This window comes from Gobio gobio (assembly GCF_949357685.1).
Source record: "Gobio gobio genome assembly, chromosome: 4".
Taxonomy (NCBI): Eukaryota; Metazoa; Chordata; class Actinopteri; order Cypriniformes; family Gobionidae; genus Gobio; species Gobio gobio.
In genome coordinates, this window is record NC_137100.1 from 30,750,543 (window position 1) to 30,776,408 (window position 25,866).

The 25,866-nt window shown below is 38.0% G+C and overlaps 1 protein-coding gene and 1 long non-coding RNA gene across 3 annotated transcripts; both read right to left on the bottom strand.

Moving 5' to 3' along the window:
• Positions 1-218: 218 nt before the first annotated feature.
• On the bottom strand, positions 219-4,622 carry LOC307124721. Its single transcript, XR_013816292.1, has 3 exons — positions 4,274-4,622; positions 1,453-1,517; positions 219-1,226 (listed from the first exon to the last, which is right to left on the bottom strand). It is a non-coding gene; the product is annotated as an uncharacterized lncRNA (long non-coding RNA).
• Positions 4,623-4,721: 99 nt separating this feature from the next.
• tars1 (threonyl-tRNA synthetase 1) lies at positions 4,722-25,344 on the bottom strand. Of its 2 annotated transcripts, none has more exons than XM_079816154.1 (19): positions 25,131-25,344; positions 24,779-24,844; positions 24,230-24,420; positions 23,488-23,611; positions 22,351-22,472; positions 21,515-21,632; positions 21,352-21,416; positions 18,239-18,317; positions 17,955-18,101; positions 16,530-16,628; positions 16,069-16,235; positions 15,749-15,911; positions 12,943-13,080; positions 12,151-12,228; positions 11,965-12,065; positions 11,671-11,775; positions 11,513-11,585; positions 10,952-11,066; positions 4,722-5,240 (listed from the first exon to the last, which is right to left on the bottom strand). In XM_079816154.1, the coding sequence occupies exons 1-19, from the start codon at positions 25,185-25,187 to the stop codon at positions 5,092-5,094; spliced, it is 2,157 nt and encodes a 718-aa protein (XP_079672280.1). In that variant the 5' UTR covers positions 25,188-25,344; the 3' UTR covers positions 4,722-5,091. The 2 variants fall into 2 exon arrangements, with proteins under 2 accessions (XP_079672280.1, XP_079672281.1); XM_079816155.1 differs by having other exon boundaries at positions 24,230-24,435; positions 25,131-25,299.
• Between the last annotated feature and the right edge of the window lie 522 nt (positions 25,345-25,866).

Here is a 25,866-nt window from a genome sequence, read left to right on the forward strand (position 1 = left end):
TGAGCCGCCACTGTCTGTGACTTATAGGCATATGAATATTAACATATTTAATTGCCCATATTTTAACTGAAGATATGTCATTATAGCGATATCTTGAAAATTGTAATTTCACTCATGTTACACCAACTTACCCTAACTTTTTGTACACAAGCAGCTGAGCATGTGACAATCTAATAAAAGATTACTGAATAAAAGAAAGGCTAAGAATACAGTCTATTGATTCATTTTCATGTGTTTATTCATAAAAAAAAAAATACACCTTAAAATCATTTTAAATCGTTTGGTGAAATTGGAAATGTAGTAGAATCCACAGACATTTTGGAAATTACATTTCATAAGGTTTGTGTTGGACCATGGGTAGAAATTATATACTGTAAAAGATCAGTTTTGCAAACATCTGAAAATAATTTTGTCCAAATATCTTGGTCTAATTAAATATACATGTGTATTAAACGAAATATGAGTATAAGACATTGTACTGTTTGTTGTTGTATTTAAATAGAATGAGGTAGAGATGTTATCATCCCTGCAAACATGATAAAAGCAAATCAGCATTTCAAAAGCTTTAGCATGTAGGGCAGGCTACATGAAAAGAGCACCAGTGACATTTTATTAAAAAACAATTAATGGATGAAAAAAAAAAAAAAAAAAAACTTGGTTTCTCATGATGTTATAAAACAACACAACACTAATGGTGGGTGAAACCGACCATATAGCCTCATTTTCTCAACGTTTGTCTTTGCATAGCATAGCGAAGCATCGTTGTGCCTAACTGAGAAAACATTCCATGAGCTTTTGCATTGAGGTCAACAAAACAATGTTGTCACATTATCTGGTGGTATATGAACTAAACCTGACGCCCACCATCAAGGTATGCATAAAAGAAAAATCTTGTTACTAATTACAAAGTGCCAAAGTTACTTGTCTTCACCATTAGCTATGTGTAGATGATTATTTTGATTATTTTATTCTGAATATTCAGTTAACCAAAATGAAAAGGTAAACGGGGCCATCCTCTTTGTACCTAGTGATCATCCACATTGTGAGGAGACGCTGCTTCTCTGATGGACAGGGTTTTTCAGTGCTATAGTTGAGCTTGTTGGATCCTTCATTCCGAATCGTATAGAGGCCATAGCCTGGAATAACTGGGCCTGAAATTCAGTTTCTGGCTTTGCTTTCTCCCAGAATTGCTTCTCCTTTGGAGTAAGTTCATTTCCTTCAGGTATCTAAATAATGAGATATAGGGCATGATGAACTGTTCATTTAAACCGATAACTTTTAGTGCTATACTGCCACCACATGGCACAACTGCATGTTTTATTATTAGTAGGCTATTATTATTATTCATTTCAATGTTATTAAGCATGTATACTTTGACAAGGTTTTTTTTTTCCGTCGGATAATATTAAAACAACAAGATGACACTATTTGAGGGAGAAAAAAAATCCTTACTGCAGCAGACACTCTTTCCAGCCATATTTTCTCCTCATCTGTAAACTCCATCGCAGAACTGGAACCTGTAAATAATCTCAATTAATGATTGCAAACAAATTTTACTGAAAGAAATTAGACATTTAAAGTTTTAATGGTAAAATGTTATATGCTTTGACGTCATAGCGGTCAATGAGCTATAGAGACAGAGCGTATTTAGAAAAATAAAATAAAAACAGAGCGTATTTAGGCCACGGGCACGCCCACCGGGGGGGGGGGGGTGTCAATCAACGCTCTCCATTGACTTTGCATTGCGTGAAGCGGCCTTCTTGTCATTTCGGACTTATAACAAAAAACAGAACAATGTCTAAAAGCTGATATGTGACAAGGTGAAAACAAGCTAAAAAACACAGAAATAGGTTTTCGACCCAAAAAAACGAGCGTTTAAGGAGACAAAAGTGGAGACAGGCAATAAGATGTGACTCAGTATGCCTATGTGTGCAGTAAACATTGTCACTGTTAAGTCAAATATCCAAATGCCAGTTTTATATATCATATTTCCTGTCGCTGATTACGTTCCCCTCCAGTGGGCGTAGTTCTCATTGTAATATAGCATGTCTCAATTGCCTGTATCCACTTTTTTGTCCTTAAACACTCGTTTTTTGGGTCAACAGCTTATAAAGACTTCTGGGTTTTTTGGTTCTGGGTTTTGTTTAGCTTGTTTGCTGTAAACCTTGTCACATATCAGCTTTTATACATTGTTCTGTTTTTTTGTTATAAGTCAAAAATGACGGAGGCCGGCCGTGTCACGCAATACAAAGTCAATGGAAACTGTTTGATTGGGTGCGTTTCATTCGACCGTAAGTGGACTGCGCAGGGGCGCTGCTAAGGGGGGGAAAGTTGGGACGATTCTAAGGGCCCACGCACTTTTGGGGCCCCCAGAGATTGGTTTTATTAGTAGTAACAGTACTAGTAGTAATGTAATAGAAATTATAAATGTATAATCTACCAAACAGTTACAAATATAACAAAATTATGGCTTATTTCTGCATTTCCGGCAAAATCCAGCAAAACGCTCCACTCATGAACCGCTCACGGGTAAAACGACATTTGCTCAAATCCCACTCCGACATGAAATTTTTCGGTACTGTAGGCTACTATATTGTTGTAGCCATTAAGAAAAGGTATTTTGTTTTATATTTATGTTTAAATATTATAATTTTATTTTTGAGAAAAGGACACATTGTAAGATGCGCAATGCCAGGAGACACTGAGTGGGTCAGACATGATTTTGACCGCTTCATCAAGTTTTGTTTTGTAGAAAGCCTTTCTTTAAAGTTAATTTAATTTTGTATAAATTTTATCTTAATTTTAATCAATGTTTCATCAGCCAATTGGGGCATTCTGGGTTGAGCGAGCGGAGCTTAATTGGTCAGTATTATTCAATAGCAGACAAAGATTTTGGATAGCTAGGTTGGTGTGGTTGAGGGCCCAACATCATTTTCTTTCATAGGGCCCAAAATTGCTAGCGGCGCCCCTGGGACTGCGAAGTGGACTTCAGAGGGTATTCCGCCATTTTAAGTGAGATTCCAATCCAAAGGGAGCGAACATGTTCAGTTCGAAGGGTAGGCCTACTGCGAACGGCGCAGGGGAAAAGGGAACATCGATATATCACTTCACAGGAAGTGGAGAGCGAAAATCACCCAACCAAGAGTTTTTACACAGCTCTGCGATGGAGGAGTTTACCGTGCATATTCATAGTTATTATACAAACTAGAGTATTTATGAAGGGTTATAGCAATGACAGTTACATTCGCATATTATATTTTATGAATATGTAAACAAATTAAAAGTTTGAGAAGCAGCTGAGGGCTGTCATTTTTTTATACTTTACTTTATTTACCTCAGGAATGTTTAGGCTACTAGCTGCGCTTAATTGGGAAAGAAAGCGCATGAGACCGCTACAAAGACCATTGATTAAGATAACCCTACAAACACATAGTTAACCAAATCAAAATGTATTTTCATATTGAATGACAGGTGCAGCTTCAAATCTGTTCATAGTCAATACAGGTAACTTATGAAAACTAATAAAACTAATGGACAATGTTTTGATTATATTTTTTTATACTGTGTGTTTTGTAAATGCATATGCTTATTATATGGTTTTAAATTTGAAAGTAAAGTAAATTACAATATTAATTTATGTTATATCATAATCTGCGCGACCCCGTCTTTGCCTTTCTTTGATGACGTTGCAGGCCGTTCCAAATTGTCAGCAAAGTCCACTTCAACTGATATACCGTGCTCAGGGAGTAGGGAGCAGTGAACAGTGCGTAGGGACCCTGTCGAATGGAACCACCGGTGGGCGTGGTCTTCAGATTATGACGCGTGTCGCTCAGTCTCACGGTCAATGACGTCAAGATCCAATTCGCCGTACCATATCAGTTCCCCAAAACGCTTTTAAACGCGCAAAAGTGTCTGCACCAGACAAAAAAACATCATTCGAAGAGTCTTTTATTTTTAAAGAAAGATTGCACAAGCAAACAAGTAGAAAGAGGTTAGGTCTATATCTGTGCATCAAATGAAAGTGAAATTAAAAAGTAGCGCTTATTTTTCTTTGCAAAAACAAAAAACAGTTTGCAATTAAGGATAAAGAAACTTTCAAATTAAAATGTTATTGATTACTGTGTCCTATAACCACACGAACTTTTAAATGAGAAGATCTGAATTTTAAAATAGTACCTGCTAATTGCTCTCGACTTCATAGGTCAGATTTACACAGGCTGACGTTATACATTTTTGTACAGTGTCGTCTATATATAACGTAATTTTGACTTACCTTAAGGAAAATCCTACGCAAAAAAAAGAGAAGAAAATCCTTTTTCGTTAAAAGCAGCGCCGTGCTCCGTTTAAACGGACGTTAAATAGCATTTCTGTCAAACAACAGAACAGGCTAAGTCTAATTGTGAGTAAACATCCAGACCTGCAGACAAATCAGCTGTCTCGATCAGCCGGCTGCGGAAGGAAAAATCGATCCTTTCACTATAGCAAATTAAATAAACTGGAATATGTGCAAAACATATATACATATATATTTAAAAGTCTGCTGCTACTCGTTTACTACTCGTGTTTATCCGGTTAGATGAACGATCTGCACTCACGCGATTTCCCCTAAATGATCTGCAAGTGAAAGTGAAAGTTTTCTGTTGTATCTGTTATGTCACTATTTAAAGTAGATAGGAAATATTTAACAACAGCCTTAAACATTAAGGTCTTTACAGCAAAGTGAGAAATAAAAGAGTTGAAAGACACCATTTTATTTCATCTGCAACATATCAGACCTCTTTCAGACATTATTGTCATTTACCCATTCACATATATTGACAGAAAAGTCCCTTTCCTATAACAAAAGATAATGGCTATCTGATGAATGAACATTACCAGGCTATTTTGAAAAAGCATTGGCAGATCAGGTATACAGACTTTCATACAAATGACTGATTTGTTTTAAAATATTGTCACCGATTTTTAAAACAGAGCCCCTGACCCACATAGATCAGAGATTATGGGTCATTTATACAGAAGAGCAGCAGTGTTGCCCAGTGGCATCTGGGCATATGACATATTAAGAAAGGTTTGGCGGGAGGTTTAGGGAGTTCAGAATTCCTCCTCTGCGTTTCGGGTTCTCGAAGCCTTCAGCTCCTTGAGGCGCTCCATGCAGTCCGTCAGACTCCTCTCTCCATGCACCTTGTTGTCACGAGTCCTAACGTTCACAGTGTCGCTGCTTTTCTCCTTCTCACCCACCACTGTCATCGCATAAACCATAAGTTAGAATCACAACGAATTCATGACAACTTTACACACCTGCAGCTGACATTTTATCAATTAAAATATCAGGGAAATAAATGCAAATGCAATTTTAATTTAAAGTGCCCCTTTTATGCTATTTTAAAGGCTCCTAATTTTGTTTTGGAGGTTTACAACAATAGATTTAGATGCATCCACGCTCAAAAACACTTTAATTTTCTCACAATACACAGTGTAGCACCATTCCTTTTTAGCAGTCTCATTAAAATGGTTCAATCAAGGATTCATCTCTCTCTAAACTCCTCCTTTCCTAGAGCCTACTCTGCTCTAATTGGTCAAATGGCCCAGTTCGTTTTGATTGGTCTACCGCTCACAGCAGTGTCAGAAATGAAAAGGCCATTGCCATGTGAATTTCAGCTTCCTCAGCACTTGATAGTGATATGAACAGTAACTATGGCATACCGAATTTGCTTTCGCCATGCAGAAAACTGAATTTTTTTGACATAAAACCCAAACTCCTCCAAGCCTTAGCTGGACTACAGCAGAAAACTGCAGTGTTTAAAGACAGACACACCAAGCCAACGTAAGACCCTTTTTGAGACCGTTGGCTCTAGTCGGACACAGTCTGTTTTTCTTAGAGGTGTCGATGAGAGAGAGAACTCTGATTGACTGTTCAGCTTAGCCAACAAGTCATTGCACGAGAATGAGAGCAAAAGTGATGAAAGCGAGCAAGTCAAAACTGAACAGACAGAAGGCTGTTATAATTTTACGTCATCTTACCTGAGCAACACTGTGCAAATATTTTCATAATAACATGAGCGGAGTAAAGAAAGTGATCAGCGTGATTGACATTCAAAACACAGCGTTGTTTATGATTTGCATACCTGCAGTCTTGGTTTTGCTTTCCCTTTTTGAATGATGAATATAAACAAATATATATATTAGGGATGCACCGAAATGAAAATTCTTGGCCGAAACCGAAAACCGAAAAAGAGGAAACCAAGGCCGAAAGCCGAAAACCGAAACACCGAAAGAAATTATTCCAAATATTAGTACCATTGCATTTATGGCTATGACTGTGTACTAACTTTACTAAAATCAAGGCATTGCAATTGCATACATTAATATTAAAGTTTCAAAGAATCAATCAGTTACAAGTTATGCCAATATTTATTTAGCACATTGCAACAATACACAGTATAAAATAAAATTCAAACTAAAATGTTTAACTTGACCCCACTCATTTGTACATTAAATAATAATGTACAGGCCTACCGAAAGGTTTTTAAAATAAATGTTCTCTCATAAAAACAAAGTGCATTTAGGTCTAGTGCATTTAAACATTTTCTCTGTAGGACTACTACAAGAAAGTGCATTCAGAACAAGTGCAACTGCTTAAAGATACAACTATTTTCTCTGTAGGCCTTTAACATAATAGTGTATCAAAGCAAAGACTGCCATAGCTCATATGTTAACTGTAGAATAGGGGTGTAGCGGAACACAAAACTGACGGTTCGGTACAGCAGTTTTACAAAATGGCTTTTTATTTATTTTTATTGGTTAACTGGAAAAAAAAAGTCTGTCCTTAAATGAATTAAATTATAACTAAAAGTTTATTGAATATATTGCTCTAAACTATATAGGGAGCCCTTACTTGCACATTAATATTAAAGGTTAAAAACAGAGCCCAAACTATTAGCCTAAATTCAGTTGCTATGTATTTTTAGGTCTAATAATCAACACTCAAATAACATCGTACACAAACATGTACACTTCACATAAGGCAGTTTTTGCAATAACTTCTAAATCTAATTATAAAATAGTTTTTTATCCAATTCGTTGTTGAAATATAATCATTTATACACAGTGTCTCTCATTTTATTTAAACATACATGAAATAATCAAGATATCATTAACAGGTTAAGTAGAATATAATGAATATAACGGCTAATATAGGTCATATATTTAGTGAAAGAGTTGATTTCTCTAGTGAACTAACAGCTGTGGATACTGAGGTGCCTGAGGTAAATGTGATGCTACATGACTGTTTAGTTTACAGCAGTTATATTGAGGTCTTTCTGCCGTTGAAACACTGACTGAGCGATTACACCATATATGATACGTGACAGTAAGTTGTAATGTATCCTCAACACACCTTAGATGTTCATTCATGTTTATTCTTAAGGAAGAGATGATCGATCGCGCTCACAGATGATCGCATTCACGCGCGCGCGCTGCCGCCAGATTGAAGTGTGTTCCGCGCTTAAAACATGCCCACTGTTAAAGATTGCGTTCGGTTTCACAGTGAAGTCTGGTCCTCTTCTCATCGAGAACATGAGCTCTCGCTGTCAGTGCTTGTGCATGGAGCAGACGTGGATGTTTCTCAGATATACTGAAACACGTCCACACCGCAGACATGTTGCTTCAGACAAGCACGTGCAGGTCGCGGTTTCTGTTTGCGTCATCACAACATTTCGGCCATGTTGTTTCGGTGATAAAAGTATTTCGGCCGAAAACCGAAAATGCACTTTTGGGGCATTTTCGGCCGAAAATTTTCGGTGGCCGAATATTCGGTGCATCCCTAATATATATTTGTGTGCAAAACTAAATAACGACTTAAAGTAAGGAAAATAAGTATTTGAACACCCTGCTATTTTGCAAGTTCTCCCACTTAGAAATCATGGAGGGGTCTGAAATTGTCATCGTAGGTGCATGTCCACTGTGAGAGACAATCTAAAAAAAAAAAATCCAGAAATCACAATGTATGATTTTTTAACTATTTATTTGTATGAGAAAATCATTGTTAATATTTGGTACAGTAGCCTTTGTTTGCAATTACAGAGGTCAAACGTTTCCTGTAGTTTTTCACCAGGTTTGCACACACTGCAGGAGGGATTTTGGCCCACTCCTCCACACAGATCTTCTCTAGATCAGTCAGGTTTCTGGCCTGTCGCTGAGAAACACGGAGTTTGAGCTCCCTCCAAAGATTCTCTATTGGGTTTAGGTCTGGAGACTGGCTAGGCCACGCCAGAATCTTGATATGCTTCTTACAGAGCCACTCCTTGGTTATCCTGGCTGTGTGCTTCGGGTCATTGTCATGTTGGAAGACCCAGCCTCGATCCATCTTCAATGCTCTAACTGAGGGAAGGAGGTTGTTCCCCAAAATCTCGCAATACATGGCCCCGGTCATCCTCTCCTTAATACAGTACAGTCGCCCTGTCCCATGTGCAGAAAAACACCCCCAAAGCATTATGCTACCACCCCCATGCTTCACAGTAGGGATGGTGTGCTTGGGATGGTACTCATCATTCTTCTTCCTCCAAAAACGTTTAGTGGAATTATGAGCAAAAAGTTCTATTTTGGTCTCTTCTGACCACATGACTTTCTCCCATGACTCCTCTGGATCATCCAAATGGTCATTGGCACACTTAAGACGGGCCTGGACATGTGCTGGTTTAAGCAGGGGAACCTTCCGTGCCATGCATGATTTCAAACCATGACGTCTTAGTGTATTACCAACAGTAACCTTGGAAACGGTGGTCCCAGCTCTTTTCAGGTCATTGACCAGCTCCTCCCGTGTAGTTCTGGGCTGATTTCTCACCTTTCTTAGGATCATTGAGACCCCACGAGGTGAGATCTTGCATGGAGCCCCAGTCCGAGGGAGATTGACAGTCATGTTTAGCTTCTTCCATTTTCTAATGATTGCTCCAACAGTGGACCTTTTTTCACCAAGCTGCTTGGCAATTTCCCCATAGCCCTTTCCAGCCTTGTGGAGGTGTACAATTTTGTCTCTAGTGTCTTTGGACAGCTCTTTGGTCTTGGCCATGTTAGTAGTTGGATTCTTACTGATTGTATGGGGTGGACAGGTGTCTTTGTGCAGCTAACGACCTCAAACAGGTGCATCTAATTTAGGATAATAAATGGAGAGGAGGTGGACATTTTAAAGGCAGACTAACAGGTCTTTGAGGGTCAGAATTCTAGCTGATAGACAGGTGTTCAAATACTTATTTGCAGCTGTATCATACAAATAAATAGTTACAAAATCATACATTGGGATTTCTGGATTTTTTTTTTAGATTATGTCTCTCACAGTGGACATGCACCTACGATGACAATTTCAGACCCCTCCATGATTTCTAAGTGGGAGAACTTGCAAAATAGCAGGGTGTTCAAATACTTATTTTCCTCACTGTATATAGTGATGACCGATTTCAAAACACTGCATCATGAAGCTTCGAAGCGTTATGAATCAGTGAGTCGATTCAGCGATTTGGATCGCCAAAGTCACGTAATTTCAGCAGTTTGACACGCGATCCGAATCATGATTCGACTCACTGATTCATAACGCTTTGAAGCTTCATGATGCTGTGTTTTGAAATCGGTCATCACTATATAAGTTGTACTTTAGGTTTTTTTCCCCATAAAAACTATTCTCGTGGCTTCATAAAGTTATTGTAGAACCACTGTAGTGAGATGGACTTTGTAACAATGTCTTTAGTACCTTTTATGGGTCTTGAGAGTGTAAAGTGCATTGTGCCAATGGAGGCCTTTCTGAGCCATCGGATTTCAACTAAAATATCTTCATTTATGTTCCGAAGATGAACGGAGGTCTTACGGATGTCGAATGACATGAGGGTAGGTAATTAATGACAGAATTTTCATTTTTGGGTGAACCAACCCTTTAAGAGTGGGTCAAAGTATATGTTATTCACCGGCAGCCAATAGAGTGGTGCAGGGATGACATATTTTGGTAGGCCAAAACGCAGAAATGTAGCACTTTAGCACGTCCGGTACTATTGTTTTGATTTCAATGGGTTTTTTGAATGCTTGAAATAAGGTCTGTGGTTTTAAAGCTTTTACTTGTCTTGAAAAAGTTGGTTGCAAATTAGTTGCTAAATGATACTACATACAGACATTGTCGGGACATTAAACGTCATCAGTTCAACTATTATAACTCAAATTTTTTAAACAAATTACTGTTGGAAGCTTAGTCATGGTGACGTTGAAGTCATGAGACTGTAGTGTAGTGTGTTTATAGCCTACATTTAGCTTTGACTTCTGCCAATTGTATTTAGGCTTCAAAATACATAAACGTTGTGTTTATTTTTGAAGATTATCATGATGAACAAAACATGTGTAAGAATCAAAAGCTTTTGTCTTATTTTCTGCAAATCCAGAAGCCAATGCAAAGATCCTATTGGGCTTGTGTCGAGGGAACCAGGGTGATGCTAAAATGTCATCCCTGCACCACTCAATGAAGACCATAGACAGGAATTATACAAATGTGTTACAAATCTATATAGGTTAGTGCAGGAAGTAAGACTGGGATTACTTTTACAATCAAAATCATTTTCTTTTGGGAGTCACAATAACTATCACTCCATTTTTGAGCACTTTGAAACTTTGCAGACTTCTTACATTCAAAAACAGCTACAGCTCTGGAAAAAATTAATTGATCACTTAACATTGAGAAAGATAATAGCCCAAAAAGCATAATAGGTGCACTTTAAGTTGCTAAGAATCATGGTGTGCTTGGGTTATTTTTGGTTTATGAAACACACAGGGATTTTAGCGGCAACTATAAAAGAGAAATATGGGCAAAAACATAATACGCATAATTATCAGTAGTAAACAGGAACAAGGCATGATTTTTAGTGTCAATCAAAATAAAACCATTTTCTAATGTTATGGTTATGTTGGATACACTCACCTAAAATGAAATTGTACTGCGCTAACTGTGCATTTCTGATCTTCTTGTTCAGTGTGCAGCCTGGGTCCAGGTCCACATCCGTCATCAACCCTACCTTGTGGAACTCCAGCTGTACCTGAGATTGACAAAGGCTTTTTTAATTCGATTTATGACCTGGTAGTTTATTCTGGAATCAGAGCTAACAGATAATAGTGTATCGTAAATTGTGAGCAGAAAATATATGCATGATTTATTGTGCATAGCATAAGAGATTAATACCGTATGGGGTATTCATTAAAAAGTATGGGGTCAGTAGGATTTTTTAAAAAGAAATTAATACTTTTATTCAGCGAAGTTGCATTTAAATTGATCAAATGTGACAGTTAAAAGACACTTATAATAATACAACATATTTCTATTTCAAACTAAATGCTGTTCTTTTGCACTATTGATAAAAAGAAGTTTCCACATATTAAGCAGCACAACTGTTTTCAGCATTGATAATATTAAATATTTCTTGAGCATCAAATTATCAGAGCTAGCAGATGTATCAACGCATCATAAATTGCGAGCAGAACTCACTTTCTGGGCGTACTCATCACAAGTGGGTCCTACGGGCACTACCATCACCTGACGTGGGGACAGCCACAGTGGCCTGTGGGACACCAAAGCAGGAGAATTTGTTATAAGCACATATGAGACTAAACTGTATCATGTTAGAGTCTCTTCATTAATTGTACCATTTTCCTCCATAGTTTTCAGTCAGGATGGCGATCATGCGCTCCACTGAGCCCAGGATCGCTCGGTGGATGATCACAGGTCTCTTCTTGTCATCACCATCATGGCTGAAGACAGACAGGATTTGGTTTACAAGATCAGCAAAATGAAGTGAAATGCAGGAGTGTAGTAATCAAATGTTACCACAAAATGTCACTGTTGTACAGGAACAAAAATGAGGGCTCTGGATCTACTCATGTTTTCAATTTTCCTTATTACATACAGGCAAAGAGTTATGTCTTCTTGAGTAAACATACCTTACAAAAGTGAGATTGAAACGAATAGGCAACTGGAAGTCCAGTTGAATGGTGGCACATTGGTGATACCTGCCGATGGCATCCTTTATCTGAATATCAATCTGAATCACAGAAAAAAATACTTGTGTTAAGTGTAAAGTCATTTTATAAGTCTTTGTATATTTTGCTTTATTTATCTGTGTGTACCTTTGGTCCGTAGAAAGCTCCATCACCAGGATTCAGAACCCATTTCTCTCCGAAGTCATTCAGGCTGTTCTCCAGTTGCTAAAACAATTAACAAGGGCTTAATGAAGTCAAAGTAGATAAGATATGTGCGACTTATCATGCATATCATAAGAGATGAACTGTGTTAAACACTAATAAAAATAACATTTTCTTACAAATTGATGAGATGGTATGAGAGTGGTAATATTACATGATATTATATACACTATGGTTAAAAAATATGGCGTCAGTAGGATATTATTTTATAATATATTAAAAAAAAAAATATTTTATTCAAGATGCATTAGATGCGACAGTAAATACATAATGTTACAAAAGATTTAGATTTCAAATAAATGCTGTTTTAAACTTTCTAGTCATCAAAGAATCCTGGAAAAAAATAATCACAGTGCCCACAAAAATATTAAGCAACAATGGTTGTTTCTTGAGCATCAAGTCAATATTAAAATGATTTCTGAAGATTCATGTGACATTAAAGACTGGAGTAATGATGGTGAAAATACGGCTTTTACATCAGGATTACATTTTTTTAAATTAAATATTAAAATAGAAACCAGTTATTTTAAATAATATTTCACAATATAACTGATTTTTTCTGATTTCTGATAAAATAAATGTAGCCTTGATGTTTTTCTTTCAAAAACATTGTAAAAATCTTGCTAACACTAAACTTTTGAACAATAGTATACATGCACATTGATTTGCTCACATGCACATTGGTTTCTTTTTGAGTTTTTGGTAAGTTTCATGTACCTTCTCAGCTTGATCCCACACTTCAGGTTCTCCAAGGAATTTCTCTGGCCTGGTGGAGAGGTTCAATTTGAAGGTGAAGCCAAACACATCATACACCGTACGCAGGAAGTTGAGACAACCCTTTATCTCAGACTCAATCTGATAAGAGTAAAAGTAAGGAGGTAAGATGGGGAGAAAAATTACCTCTTGTTTGCAATTCAAACAAACAAAGTATTAATGTGCTTATGAACCGAACAGTCCTTTAACACACTGAAAAATGCAGGGCTCCCATACCCCTTTTCCACCAAAGCAGAGCCAGAGCTAGATCGGAGCCAGAGCCTAGTTTCAAATCGGTTCTTTGTGTTTCCACACACAAAGCCCCAGCTCCGAGCCAGGAGAAGTGGTTCTTAAGTAGCACCAAAACATTGCTGGGCTAGAACAGGGCTAGAAGTAAGAACCGATTACGTCAGGCGCTGGGGGCGGGGTCAACAAGACGAACACAAACTTTAGATCCACCATTTTTGAAATAGCAGCTAATGGAGCTAACAGCTGCTGTTCGTTTGTAATCTCCGTCTATACAAATTACGGCGACCTACATGAATGCGTTGGATTCGCTGTGTTTTCGTTGTGTTTTGATGCCGATGTAGGATTGTAAAGCCATGTGAATCAATAGTAACGCAACGTTTGCATTGTTGATGGAAGGCTTGTTCGCAGCGGTGCTGTGCAGAGACCGATCGCCGTATGATAACGAGTCCAGCGAGAGCACATGACTCCTTATGCTTTTGATTCACTCATGCGTTTTTTTTTTATATCATACGTGGATCGGTTTGCGCAGTGACGATGCATCTCGAACAAGCCTGGTGTGTGTGTGTTTCCTGCTGCCCAGGGTGGCCAGGTTTTCACAACAAACCCGCCCAATTGCTACTCAAAACAAGCCCAATCGCGTTCCAGGGGGGGATTCCCCAGTAAAATCACATTTGGGGGTAAAATATGTGTTTTTTGGCACTAAAATTCACATTCCCGGGGCTAAATATCACATAATTGGGGTCGCTTCATCCCGCGGACATGAAAAAACCGCCCGCGGCAAAACCACATACTTGGCAACATTGCCGCTGCCTCGCTAGCGTTGCTGAGAGAGATGAGACGTATACAGTGACGTAAGACATGGCTCTGTTGTGGCTCTCAGCCCGTGGAAAAGCAAACCGGTTCTTAGAAGGCTCCTCAGTCGAACCAACTATGAACCGGGACTAGCTCTGGCTCTGAATTAGCTCTAGCACTGCCTTGGTGGAAAAGGGGTACCAGACCCTTTTCCATGGCTCTTCTTCCAAGATGTTTGTGATTACTAAATAAGGATTCTTAAAATAATTCTACAGAGATCACTCATGAAGAGCAAAACCAGATATATTTATATTCACAATAGAAATTATTAGAATTGTATTAATTTCAATGACTTCTTCAGGTTAGGGAACCCTGAAAATATCAAGTCACAAAAAAGCATTGTGCATTTAAAATTATACAACAATTAGTTCTGTTTCTCGAATCTGATTGGCTCGAATCTAAGAGCCTTTTCCAGCCACACAATATTCTACAAAAATCACACGGAAACCGTTTCACAATTTGAATCAGTTTGCTTGTTTCTGCCGAATCTATACTGGCAGTATTGCTCACAACAAGCGTCAATGGCCTATTTTAAAATTTGTTTAGATATTTTCAGAGAAGTGAGCTCCAGGCCGTCAGCATCCATTCAACGCTCATGTACCCACCGAGAACAGCTTTATCTCGACCAGTCCTTTGGTGGAGTCCAAATTTGCTGCTGGCTCTCATGTAGATAGTGGTTAAACAGGAATTTGTTTAGGCTATATCAAACTGGCAATCTTTGTTCTTATTAATCTACTACTGGTTCAAAGGGCAAGGTTAAATTTAATAACTTAAAATTTTTATAAAATTACAAACCTGTACAAACTAGAGCTCTGCTTTTGTACTTTTGACTAAATTAATTGCTTGTGTTTATCCCCTACTGTACAAACTAATTAAACTTTTACAATGGCTATTACATTTATGCATTTGGCAGACGTTTTTATCCAAAGCGACTTACAGTGCCCTTATTACAGGGACAATCCCCCTGGGGCAACATGGAGTACCTTGAGTGCCTTGCTCAAGGACACACTGGTGGTAACCGCTGGGATCGAACCAGCAACCTTCTGTGTATCAGTTCCATGGTTTAACCCACTATTATTGTTCATTTAAATACTGATCAATAAATTATATTTTACTTGCCATATTTGGTAATGAGAAAGGGTCGTGATTGTGATTCTGACTTTAGTGAAAGTTACATTATAATGTCTGTAGATGGCAGCAAAGACTTTTATAATGAAAGGCACTAGTGGACATTCAAACTGATTTTTTTTTATTATGAATGTATGACTGACCTAAAGAATAAATGCTATAGATCTATCAAATGCAGGTAATAAACCCACTTAGTCGATCTAATAATACTCTACATAATTCAATAAGCTTCAATAAAGCAACTCAGCGCTCCTTCGTTGCTTGTTCTAAAGTGACGTTTTAGAATTATTAACGGAGGCTTGGGCTCAACTGTTAAACTGTCAACTTGGGATTTGAACCCGTGGGGGAACAAGTAGTTCCACACAAAAGAGGGTTTTTAAAGACACTCCGTTGTTGTTTCTTATTTATTTACACACTTGTGCCATCAAACTGTTGTGTAAAAGCATGTAATATCCCACTTGTCGTATCTATATCAGCAAGGCTGTAACTGCCTCCAGCCATATCGCTCTGCTACTTGTGTGATATTGCTCATGTAACATGCCTGGTCCATAGAGCAGAAGATGTGGGCGTCATCTTGCTGGAAGCGTCGGACTCTTGTCAGGCCAGTCAGAGCTCCAGATAGCTCGTTGCGGTGCAAGACCCCAAAGTCAGCCAGACGCAGAGGCAGCTCCCTCCATGAACGTGGCCGGTGGTCAAACATCAGACTGGAAAACAAGGATAAAGTTTACATAAAGAAAAATCTTACCCCAAATTTTTTTTTGCATTCAGGGAGACTGTCCTGTCATTTTGACAATGCCCGTTATGATTAACAAACACTTCCAAACTTCTGTTGCTTAACGTTAGTGAAAATAGATTGTGTACCAGTGTCCAGGGCAGTTCATGGGCTTGAGAGCAAAGATCTCCTTCTCCACCTCGAAAGAGAACATGTTTTCGCTGTAGTGCTGCCAGTGTCCTGAGGTTTGCCACAGTTTGCTGTTGTAGATGTTCGGAGTGACCACTTCCTGGAATCCCCTCCTTCTGTATTCACTCTACACGATAAAATATACCACAGTACAATAAAAACGGCCTGTAAAAATACATAAATATTCAAGTGGTTTGCCCACAATCATTACCGGGGTCCTTGAAGTGGACCAGCCTATCCATTACATGGTCTACTGAACCATGACATCCATAAAATGCAATTTAGCATATCCTAATAGACCTCCGCAAACCCGGCTCCACATCACACCCTTGTTTTGTTGGTCATTGTAATTTTTTTAAATGCATGATATCAGCTCTGTAGTAACAGAATGAACTGTGAATTTGAAATTGGGGACACTCACCCTAATAAACTCAATCAGCGTATTATAGATGTAGGCTCCTTTAGGGAGAAAGAAACAGCTACCCGGGCTCAGGTCGTGGAAGAAAAACAAGTCTTGCTCCTGGAAAGACAAAAGCAAGAGAGTGTGTAAAACATTAAAGGTTAGAGAAACAATTATGAAACGGGTCAGAAATCTAACACAGATTGCAGGAGGATACAAAGGAAAAGAACAAGAGAAGTTCAAACGAGCAAGAGAGACAAAAAATAGCACAAATGGCTGATTACGCTCTAGCTTTTGTTGTGACAAAGTGTTCCCTGTGCACCCATCAGCATGCCCATGAACAGATGGCACATTAAGGAGACAGACATCTGCCTTCTTTATGGGCATAGTCCCCGCTCCCCACCCAGCCCACCTATCAGACCTGTCTTCAGTCACCCCGGCGAGACTCCCTACACATAAAACGGGGTGGGGGGTTCGGCACAAGTCATTAGAACACCAAGGCGTCCACATGTTCTCCATTGTGAGCAGTTTTGTCCCTCAAATGTTGGGTGGAAAAGGGCTTTTTATATTTATTTGTCCACTGCTGACATCTCTTTATAATTATTCACTTGCAGTAAGGATAAGCATATATATGACTAATGTATTTATGATTTAAGCACTCAACTGTTAAAAAATTTGGGGTCATTTTTTTTTTATGAAAATGTTTATTTAGCAAGGATGCATTAAATTTATCAAAAGGGACAGTAAAAACATTTATAATCATACAAAAGATTTCTATTTCAAATAAATGCTGTTCTTTTGAACTGTCTATTCATCAAAGAATCCTGAAACAGTTTTCAACATTGATAATAAGAAATGTTTCTTGAGCAGCAAATAAGCATATTAGAAGGATTTCTGAAAGATAAAAATGTGCTGCTGAAAATTCAGCTCTGCCATCACAAATAACATTTCAAAATATATTAAAATAGAAAAGTTATTTTTCATTTAAAAAAAATGTTTAACATTATTGTGTTTGATCAAATAAATGCAGCCTAGGTTTTGAAAGCATTATTTAAAAAAAAAAATTTAAAAATCCAACCGACCCTTAACATTTAAATGGTAGTGTATGAAAGACTTTTTGATTAAGAGTTTTGTATGTATGAGCCAGTACTGTGCACCATTAGTATATTTAATTCCTGTCACCCAAGTGTTTAAATAAAGCATGATTTACATAATCCATATGAGGGGATTACCACTGACACAGCATTTTGCATGGCCATGGCTTGAATAAAAAATGTTTTTGTGATGTGCTGCATATTTCATGTATATATTTGGCTTATCTGTAAACAGTACCTCCATCTGTTTATTGTAATAATCCATTACATATTTCCGATGAGCGATGGGTTTTTTGATCCTGTATTCATATACATTTTCATTGTTCATACATTTTTATACATCTACTCATACCCGTCCCAGTTTGCGATGATCCCTGTTCTTGGCTTCTTCCTGGAATTTCTCCCATTCTTTCAGCATCTTGGGATCAGGGAAAGAGATGCCATAGATCCTTTGCAGGCTCTCCATATCAGCTTTGCCCTCCCAGTACGTAGAGGAATTCTGTGATGTACATAATTTGTGTTATTTGGGATTATATACATCATGCTGTAAAGACAATATGCCTAATGTACAGACCAGGATAACAGGACATAGAGGACTGTTATTGAAACAAATAAGAAAAGGACTGAATTGTGCACCTTGTGGATCTTTAAGGCCTTGATCTTTCCTGTATGTCTTACATGAGGACCTCTACACAGATCGATCAAAGGCCCACACCTACAAAAGCAGAAGCAAAATGAACGTGTAAATAAACTAAGGTATAACTACCCTACACATCAAATGGGGTGCGGGTGGGGGGTGGGGGGACTTTTATCATTCAAAAGTCTGGGGACAGTACATTTTTCAAATGTTTTTGAAAGAGGTCTCATACAGAGTGCTGCACGGGTGACGAATATTACTGAAACGGGTGAAAAACATCCTAACTGTGTCGGATACGGGTGCGGGTCAGGTCGGACAAGGGAGAATCACGGGTCTAAACACGGGTTTAAAACATCTACACGTTTGCACGTGACTGTCCATCCATCCATCCATCATCTACCAATTATCCGGGGACGGGTCGCGGGGGCAACAGTCTAAGCAGAGACGCCCAGACTTCCCTCTCCCTAGCCACTTCCTCCAGCTCTTCCGGGGGAATCCCGAGGCGTTCCCAGGCCCGCTGGGAGACATAATCCCTCCAGCGTGTGTCCTAGGTCTTCCCCGGGGCCTCCTCCTGGTGGGACGTGCCCGGAACACTTCCCTGGGAAGGCGTCCAGGAGGCATCCGAAATAAGATGCCCGAGCCACCTCAACTGGCTCCTCTCGATGTGGAGGAGCAACGGCTCTACTCTGAGCTCCTCCCGAGTGACCGAGCTTCTCACCCTATCTCTAAGGGAGCGCCCAGCCACCCTACGGAGAAAGCTCATTTCGGCCGCCTGTATCCGGGATCTTGTCCTTTTGGTCATGATCCACAGCTCATGACCATAGGTGAGAGTAGGAACGTAGATCGACCGGTAAATCGAGAGCTTTGCCTTACAGCTCAGCTCCTTCTTTACCACAACAGACCGGTACAGCGACCGCATTACTGCAGAAGCTGCACCGATCCGTCTGTCAATCTCCCGTTCCATCCTTCCCTCACTCGTGAACAAGACCCCAAGATACCTGAACTCCTCCACTTGAGGCAGGAACTCTCCACCAACCTGAAGTGGGCAATCCACCCTTTTCCGACTGAGAACCATGGCCTCGGACTTGGAGGTGCTGATTCTCATCCCAGCCACTTCACACTCGGCTGCAAACCGCCTCAGTGCGCGCTGAAGGTCCTGGTCTGAGGGGGCCAACACGACAACAACATCCGCAAAAAGCAGCGACGAAATCGTATGGTCCCAAAACCGGACACTCTCCGGTCCTTGGCTGCGCCTAGAAATTCTGTCCATAAAAATTATGAACAGAACCGGTGACAAAGGGCAGCACTGCCGGAGTCCAACATGCACAGGGAACAGGTCTGACTTACTGCCGGCAATGCGAACCAAGCTCTTGCTTCGGTCGTACAGGGACCGAACAGCCCTAAGCAGGGGGCTGCCGACCCCATACTCCCAGAGAACCCTCCACAGGAAACTTTTGAAACAATGTAAAAGTAATTACTGACATTTTCATCAATTTAATGTGTCCTTGTTGAATTAAAGTAGGGCTGGGTATTGACACCAATTTCACAATTCACAATTCGAAGCTTTCGATTCGATTTTCGATTCAATTCAATATCGATTATTTTGGATATGTATCAGGTATAATACATGGAACATTTTCTCAAGGAAAACTAATTTCTGAACTAATGTTGTAAACTATGGGAGTCAGTTGATACTACATTAGCCTACTAATATTGAAGTTACAAATTAACAGATTTGTATACAAACACTTAAATGACACTATAATAATATAATTATATATTATATATATATATATATATATATATATATATATATATATAAAAAACATGATTTAAAGTTATAATATTAACTTTAAATGACACTATAATAATATATATATATATATAAACATAATTTAAAGTTATAATATTAACATTAAATGACACTATTATAATAATATATAATTTAAAGTTATAATATTAACTTTAAATGACACTATAATAATATATATATATATATAAACATAATTTAAAGTTATAATATTAACATTAAATGACACTATTATAATAATATATAATTTAAAGTTATAATATTAACTTTAAATGACACTATAATAATATATATATATATATAAACATAATTTAAAGTTATAATATTAACATTAAATGACACTATTATAATAATATATAATTTAAAGTTATAATATTAACTTTACAATTACATAATCATATTTCTACTCCAAATAGGTTTTTGAAATATAAACATTTAAATGGTGGCTGCATAAAAACTTGCCAGATTTATTCATACATATGCATTAAATATTGAAGAACATTGACAATGAATAGCCTATGTAATATGGTGCATATAATTAGCAAAAGGCTTCTCTCTCTAGAGTTAATTTCTCTAGCTGACTAATGAGTTTATGGACACTGGATATGGTTTTTCTGAGGAAAATGTGACGTTACATGACATTGTTTACAAACCGTTTTACTTCTTTCTGCAGTTGAAACACTGATTGAGCTATTCTATGTGACATGATATGGATTTCGGTAAGTTGTCCTGTATCTTTTAACACACTTTCAGAAGCTCTTTCATGTTTATTTCGCGCTGTAACTGGTATAAGGCGGAAGAGAAGATCAGTTCATATTTAATCCGCGCTGCCGCTTCTCTAGAGCTGAGCTGAGCCAGAGCGATCTCACGCCACAGCGCCAAAACGGTATTTATGTTTTTGAATTTCGTAAAAAAGTAGACGTAATTTGAAATCTGAGACTTTGCTTCATATCAATAGTAATAAAGCACAAAGATTACTGCGATTTATTGGATGGGTGGTGCGCAACAATGTTTATTTCATTCATAACTGAAAACAGGATGACTAATCGATTCTTGGGATTTAAGAATCGATATTGTTTTGTAAAAGTGAGAATCGATTCAAATCGAGAAATCAATATTTTTTACCCAGCCCTAAATTAAAGTATTAATTTCGTTTAAAAAAAAAAAAACGTACAAAACAAACTTTTGAACGTCAATGTGAAAAGACTTGAAAAAAATAGATAAGCACATAATTAATAATAATAATAACAATGAAAACAAACACACTGCAAAGGTATACGTTTTTGCAACCAAAAATCAGACCTGTAAACTGTAGTTGTTGGGGTGGTAACCTTTTCATCCAGGATCCTGCACTTGAACTTGTTGTACTAGAAGAACAAGAGAAGCAGATTTCATTTCACTGGGTGTTAAGGGTTTATTCATGGCATGAGTTTATATTTCTCTCTTTTTGAAAGGAAGCGCCTACCTTGAACATCTCCAACAGAGTCTCCTTCTTTACCTCCAGCCTCTCAAAGGGCTGCTTCTCTTTGATGATCTTCTTACACAAGTTCTCCAAACAGGGGAAATCATTACTTGATACACCTCTGAGAACCGACAGACGAGGGAGGGAGAGGATAGAGAGAGTTAAGTACACAAAGGTGCACAGGTTTCATTATAAAAACATAAGCCCTTCTTAAATAAAAACCAGAGTGCAAAGAATAACCAAACATCTCACAATTGTCACCAACTAAAGAAACGTTTTCTACCAGCAGTCATCTTGTATGACAAAGCGATGCTTTTTCAGAAAACTACCTGTTCTGGACCTGACAGAGCCACACTAACAAACAAGGCAGAGCTTGACAGTGATATCATCAAAATGAATAACATTTGCATAAATAGCCTTTCAACAAGTAAATTACAGCATTTATTATGCTCCTTCCTGCTCATCTAAAGCCACTGCACTGGTCCTGGTCAAACAAAAGGTCAAGTAATTGTTGAAAGGAATTAAGAAAAAAAAAAAAAGAAAAAAAAATTCTATATATATATATATATATATATATATCTTGAACAGCTGGTTGGCATAATTTCTAACCACAGATGAATTAATGTGACTTTCATGCTCTGACTGACAGTTCTAAATAAAAGATAGTAAATGAACATAACAATGACTTGCATTAGCATGGATGAGCACAGTCATGAGAGGCATATTAATTTGACACCTGTAGTCTACTCTGTAATACTACTGTTCTGTTGATGAACAACCCAAATTATTCTAATAAAGAAAATCTAAAACAAAAAAAAGAGAGACTATGTTTGACTTACTCAGTTTCAAGAAACATATCATAGTAAAAGCCATTCTCAATGGGTGGTCCGTAACAAAGACAGCCTCCATAGACTCTCTCCATGGCCTCTCCCATTATGTGGGCACTGGAGTGCCAATAAACCTAAAGAGAACACATTTGTTTTCTGAAATAACATGTCTCCTTTCAATCACCTATTAAACAAAATAATTTAGAATATTAACAATGTCTACATGCCTACTATGGTGTACATTTGTGGTGTTCTCGCTGCTACTGCAGGCAAGTGTTCATTAAAGAGGACCTATTATGCCCTTTTACAAAGTCTTGATTCTACTAGAATAGATTTACATGCTAGAATGTTCACCTTATTTTTCACATAATTCTTTAACATTGTTGCAGCACCTCTCTTCCCCGTCTGTCAGTAACACCGTTTAGTTGTCTCTATCAAGCACCTCCTTCAGAAAAGTACAATGTTCTCTGATTGGTCAGACCAGTGTGTTGTGATTGGTCAGCAGCTTTGAGCGTGTTGCATAACCACGACTTTCAACACACCACTAATGCAACTTAACCAGGCCTTATGCGGTAATTTAAATGAGTAATATTTTGACGTGTGCGCACCTGAAAGAAAACTCAAGACTACAACTGAAGCATTTCAGGGAGATTAGAAACAGTGCTTTCTGATATAGAGTGAGAGACTTAGTGCTTTGCAATTTTGCAGTCCTTTTTCATGCTCAAACTGCAACATTATACAGTACAGAGAGTTGAATAGACCTTAATAGGACCTTAATATAAATAGGGAATTAACCCTTTGACGTGTACGATTAAGCCGGTGTGATTAGAACGTTCAGTGCATCATACAGACTATATAAATTGATTGCATGTTTAATTCATCTCAGATACACATTGTATAGGTAATTAGGCAACTATAAAATGTATTCTATTCTTCTCCCACTTCACTGGCCACTTATTTTCATGAATTTCAGGACAAGTGGATGAATTGAAGTGTTGTAAATACGACAGATACGATTCTCTGAACTGACTTCACTGCAAACTAACATGGCATGTTACTCACGCTGGGAGTGTAAGCCAGAATATTTTAAACTTACATGTGAAAGGGTTAATAATTCAAAAGCAAACTTGTAGAACACTCTCCACTTACTGCTTGTGCTTCTTCGTCATCAAATTTGAGAAACACTAGACTGCAGTCTCCCTCTAAGGGCCTGTCCAGATCCCATACCCCATTGTTCACTTTGGAGATCACAGTATTATCAGCAAGGCCTTGGCTGTTAAATAAAAACACATTATAAATATTACACATTGTGATTACAAGTTATTGCATGAGTTCGAAGCACAATGCAAACAAGCAATTCACTAAGAAAACACAATTTAAGTGCCTTTCACTGAGACTAACAAGAAGTTTAAGGAGTTTTTACAAAAAACATTTGTAAATAACAATATGACATGTTGTAGTCTTCTTTGAATTTTTCCTCTGCTCAAGATTGTTACCTGTCAAGCCTTCTAATAAAGCTGGCATTGTATACTATGAATATGGTTGGCACTATGATAAATCGCAGATGTTCCTCTATTGTAAGATGCTTTGGATAACAGCGCATAAATGTAACCCAAATTAATTTCATTTGCTGTCAATATTGCTATTCGGAATTGCTCAAACAATGATTTGATTGCACCATGAAGCCTGCTGTGTTTATATGTATATAATTTTTTTTTTTTTTTAAATGCACCTCAAGTTTACAAATCTTTTACAAGTGTCATTGCTAACTGTGTCATTGTTTCAAGCAGCTTGACAGCATTAGGGCTGAAAATGCTTGCCTCGTTTATTTTAACAGTTTTAATACATACATAAAACAGATCAAATTGTTTAGATTAGTTTAGTTACTAACCTGATGCCACAGGCAACCTGGTACGGTGTGGTCTTCCAGGACTCCCCATCTATTAATTTTCCATCGGGCAGCATGATCTTGATGGGTTTGCTGTCTTTTGCTGCTTTCTCAGCAAGCAGGGAATCGTGTTCTGCCTTCAGCTTGTTATATATAGACAGACGCTCATCGATGTACTGTGGTGGAGGACTCAACTATAAAGAGAGAGACTAAACTCTTATTATCATTACGCAAACTTTGTCAGTTGTTTAAAGAGCCCTTTACAGTGCATGTAATATAAATAATAAACCATAGCACCATTTAACATTACAAGAAAAGCATTGCGTTTGAAATTATGAAGCAAACCATGAACATCCTCCTCTGGCAAGGTGCATATTTAAATGCACATATGGCAAATATTTTCTAGATACATAATGTTTGCTTTACAATACAAGTCACATGCTTTTAAATACATTTATTAAGTTATGAATTGAATTAAAGTCCATTCTGGAACAGCTGGTGTGATGCTGGCAGTGCTGTAATGGGAATATGCACGCGTTATAAAGCACCAACCTCAGCCTTGCCACCTGCATCTCCACCAGGATTCTTGTTTTTCTTCTTTCCTCCATCTTTGCTATTCTGAAAAAAGGATGTGACGTTCGTGTCAACAAACAAAAGAGTTCAAACTTGTCACTCCACCCACTGTAAAGTAATACAGAAATAATACCTGACTGCAGACCTTTAAATAACCAAATTAAATCATCTATATTACAAAGCAGTCAAACAAATAACGAGAAACTTGCACCAATGACCAAGAGAACTATAAAAATGAGGGATTCTGAGTTGACAGCAACATGCTGTAAGTGTCTCAGAGAGAGGATTTCACGAGCTAGTCAGCTAACTGCGTGTAACGTATATCTGATACCTTCTTCTCGCCCATTTTCAGATCCTTCATCTGTTCGGTCACGCTCTCATCAGCCATAATTAGACGAAAATATCACAAGCACGAACAAGTAACACGATCCAACAATTTACAGTTCAAGTACAGTCCTTATTCAGGACACCGGCATACACGTTTCCCGGATATTGAAGGGAAGCCAATGCTGATGCAACATTATGATAAATCTGAGATGTCGTCCGTGATTGGTGACTCACTGTGATTGACGTGATGATAAACCAATCATCAGCTAGAACATTCCAGTTCTGTCGCAGTAAGATGATGCAACGCGCACGGCATCATATAAACGGTTATTAAGGCTGTCTTTTACTATACATCTGCCATTCGATTGCTAATTGTTATATAATGCGCAATTTTAACCAGAATAATAATAACAACACGAAGATTTCTGCAGCAAAAAACTGACTGTGCTCTCAAACACAATAAGCAATGCACTCTAGTGGTACCTAGTGGTCGGAAATAAGAAGCGCACATATTCATAGGAACATAATTGTATAGTGATACAAACAACACCTTAGAGGCTACTTATACAAAATACATTTTTTTTTTACATCGGGTATTTATAGCAAACGACTGGAACGTGTATATTTTATCAATTGGGGAGTAAAGGTGTTTGTGGCAGTTAGAACATTGAATGTAATTAGGTATCCTGGTTAAGCATCTTTTGTGAGAATGATTGCTTTTATTGGTTGGTGGTTAATAA

Excerpts from the sequence above, each read along its gene's own strand:
- tars1 (XM_079816154.1), bottom strand. The coding sequence starts at position 25,187 with ATGGCTGATGAGAGCGTGACCGAACAGATGAAGGATCTGAAAATGGGC. Across the intron at positions 13,081-15,748 it reads TCTTCTGCTCTATGGACCAG|ATTGAGTCTGAGATAAAGGG; the intron begins GCATGTTACATG and ends TACTCTTATCAG. Across the intron at positions 11,067-11,512 it reads GTGATGAGTACGCCCAGAAA|GTACAGCTGGAGTTCCACAA; the intron begins GTGAGTTCTGCT and ends TGTCAATCTCAG.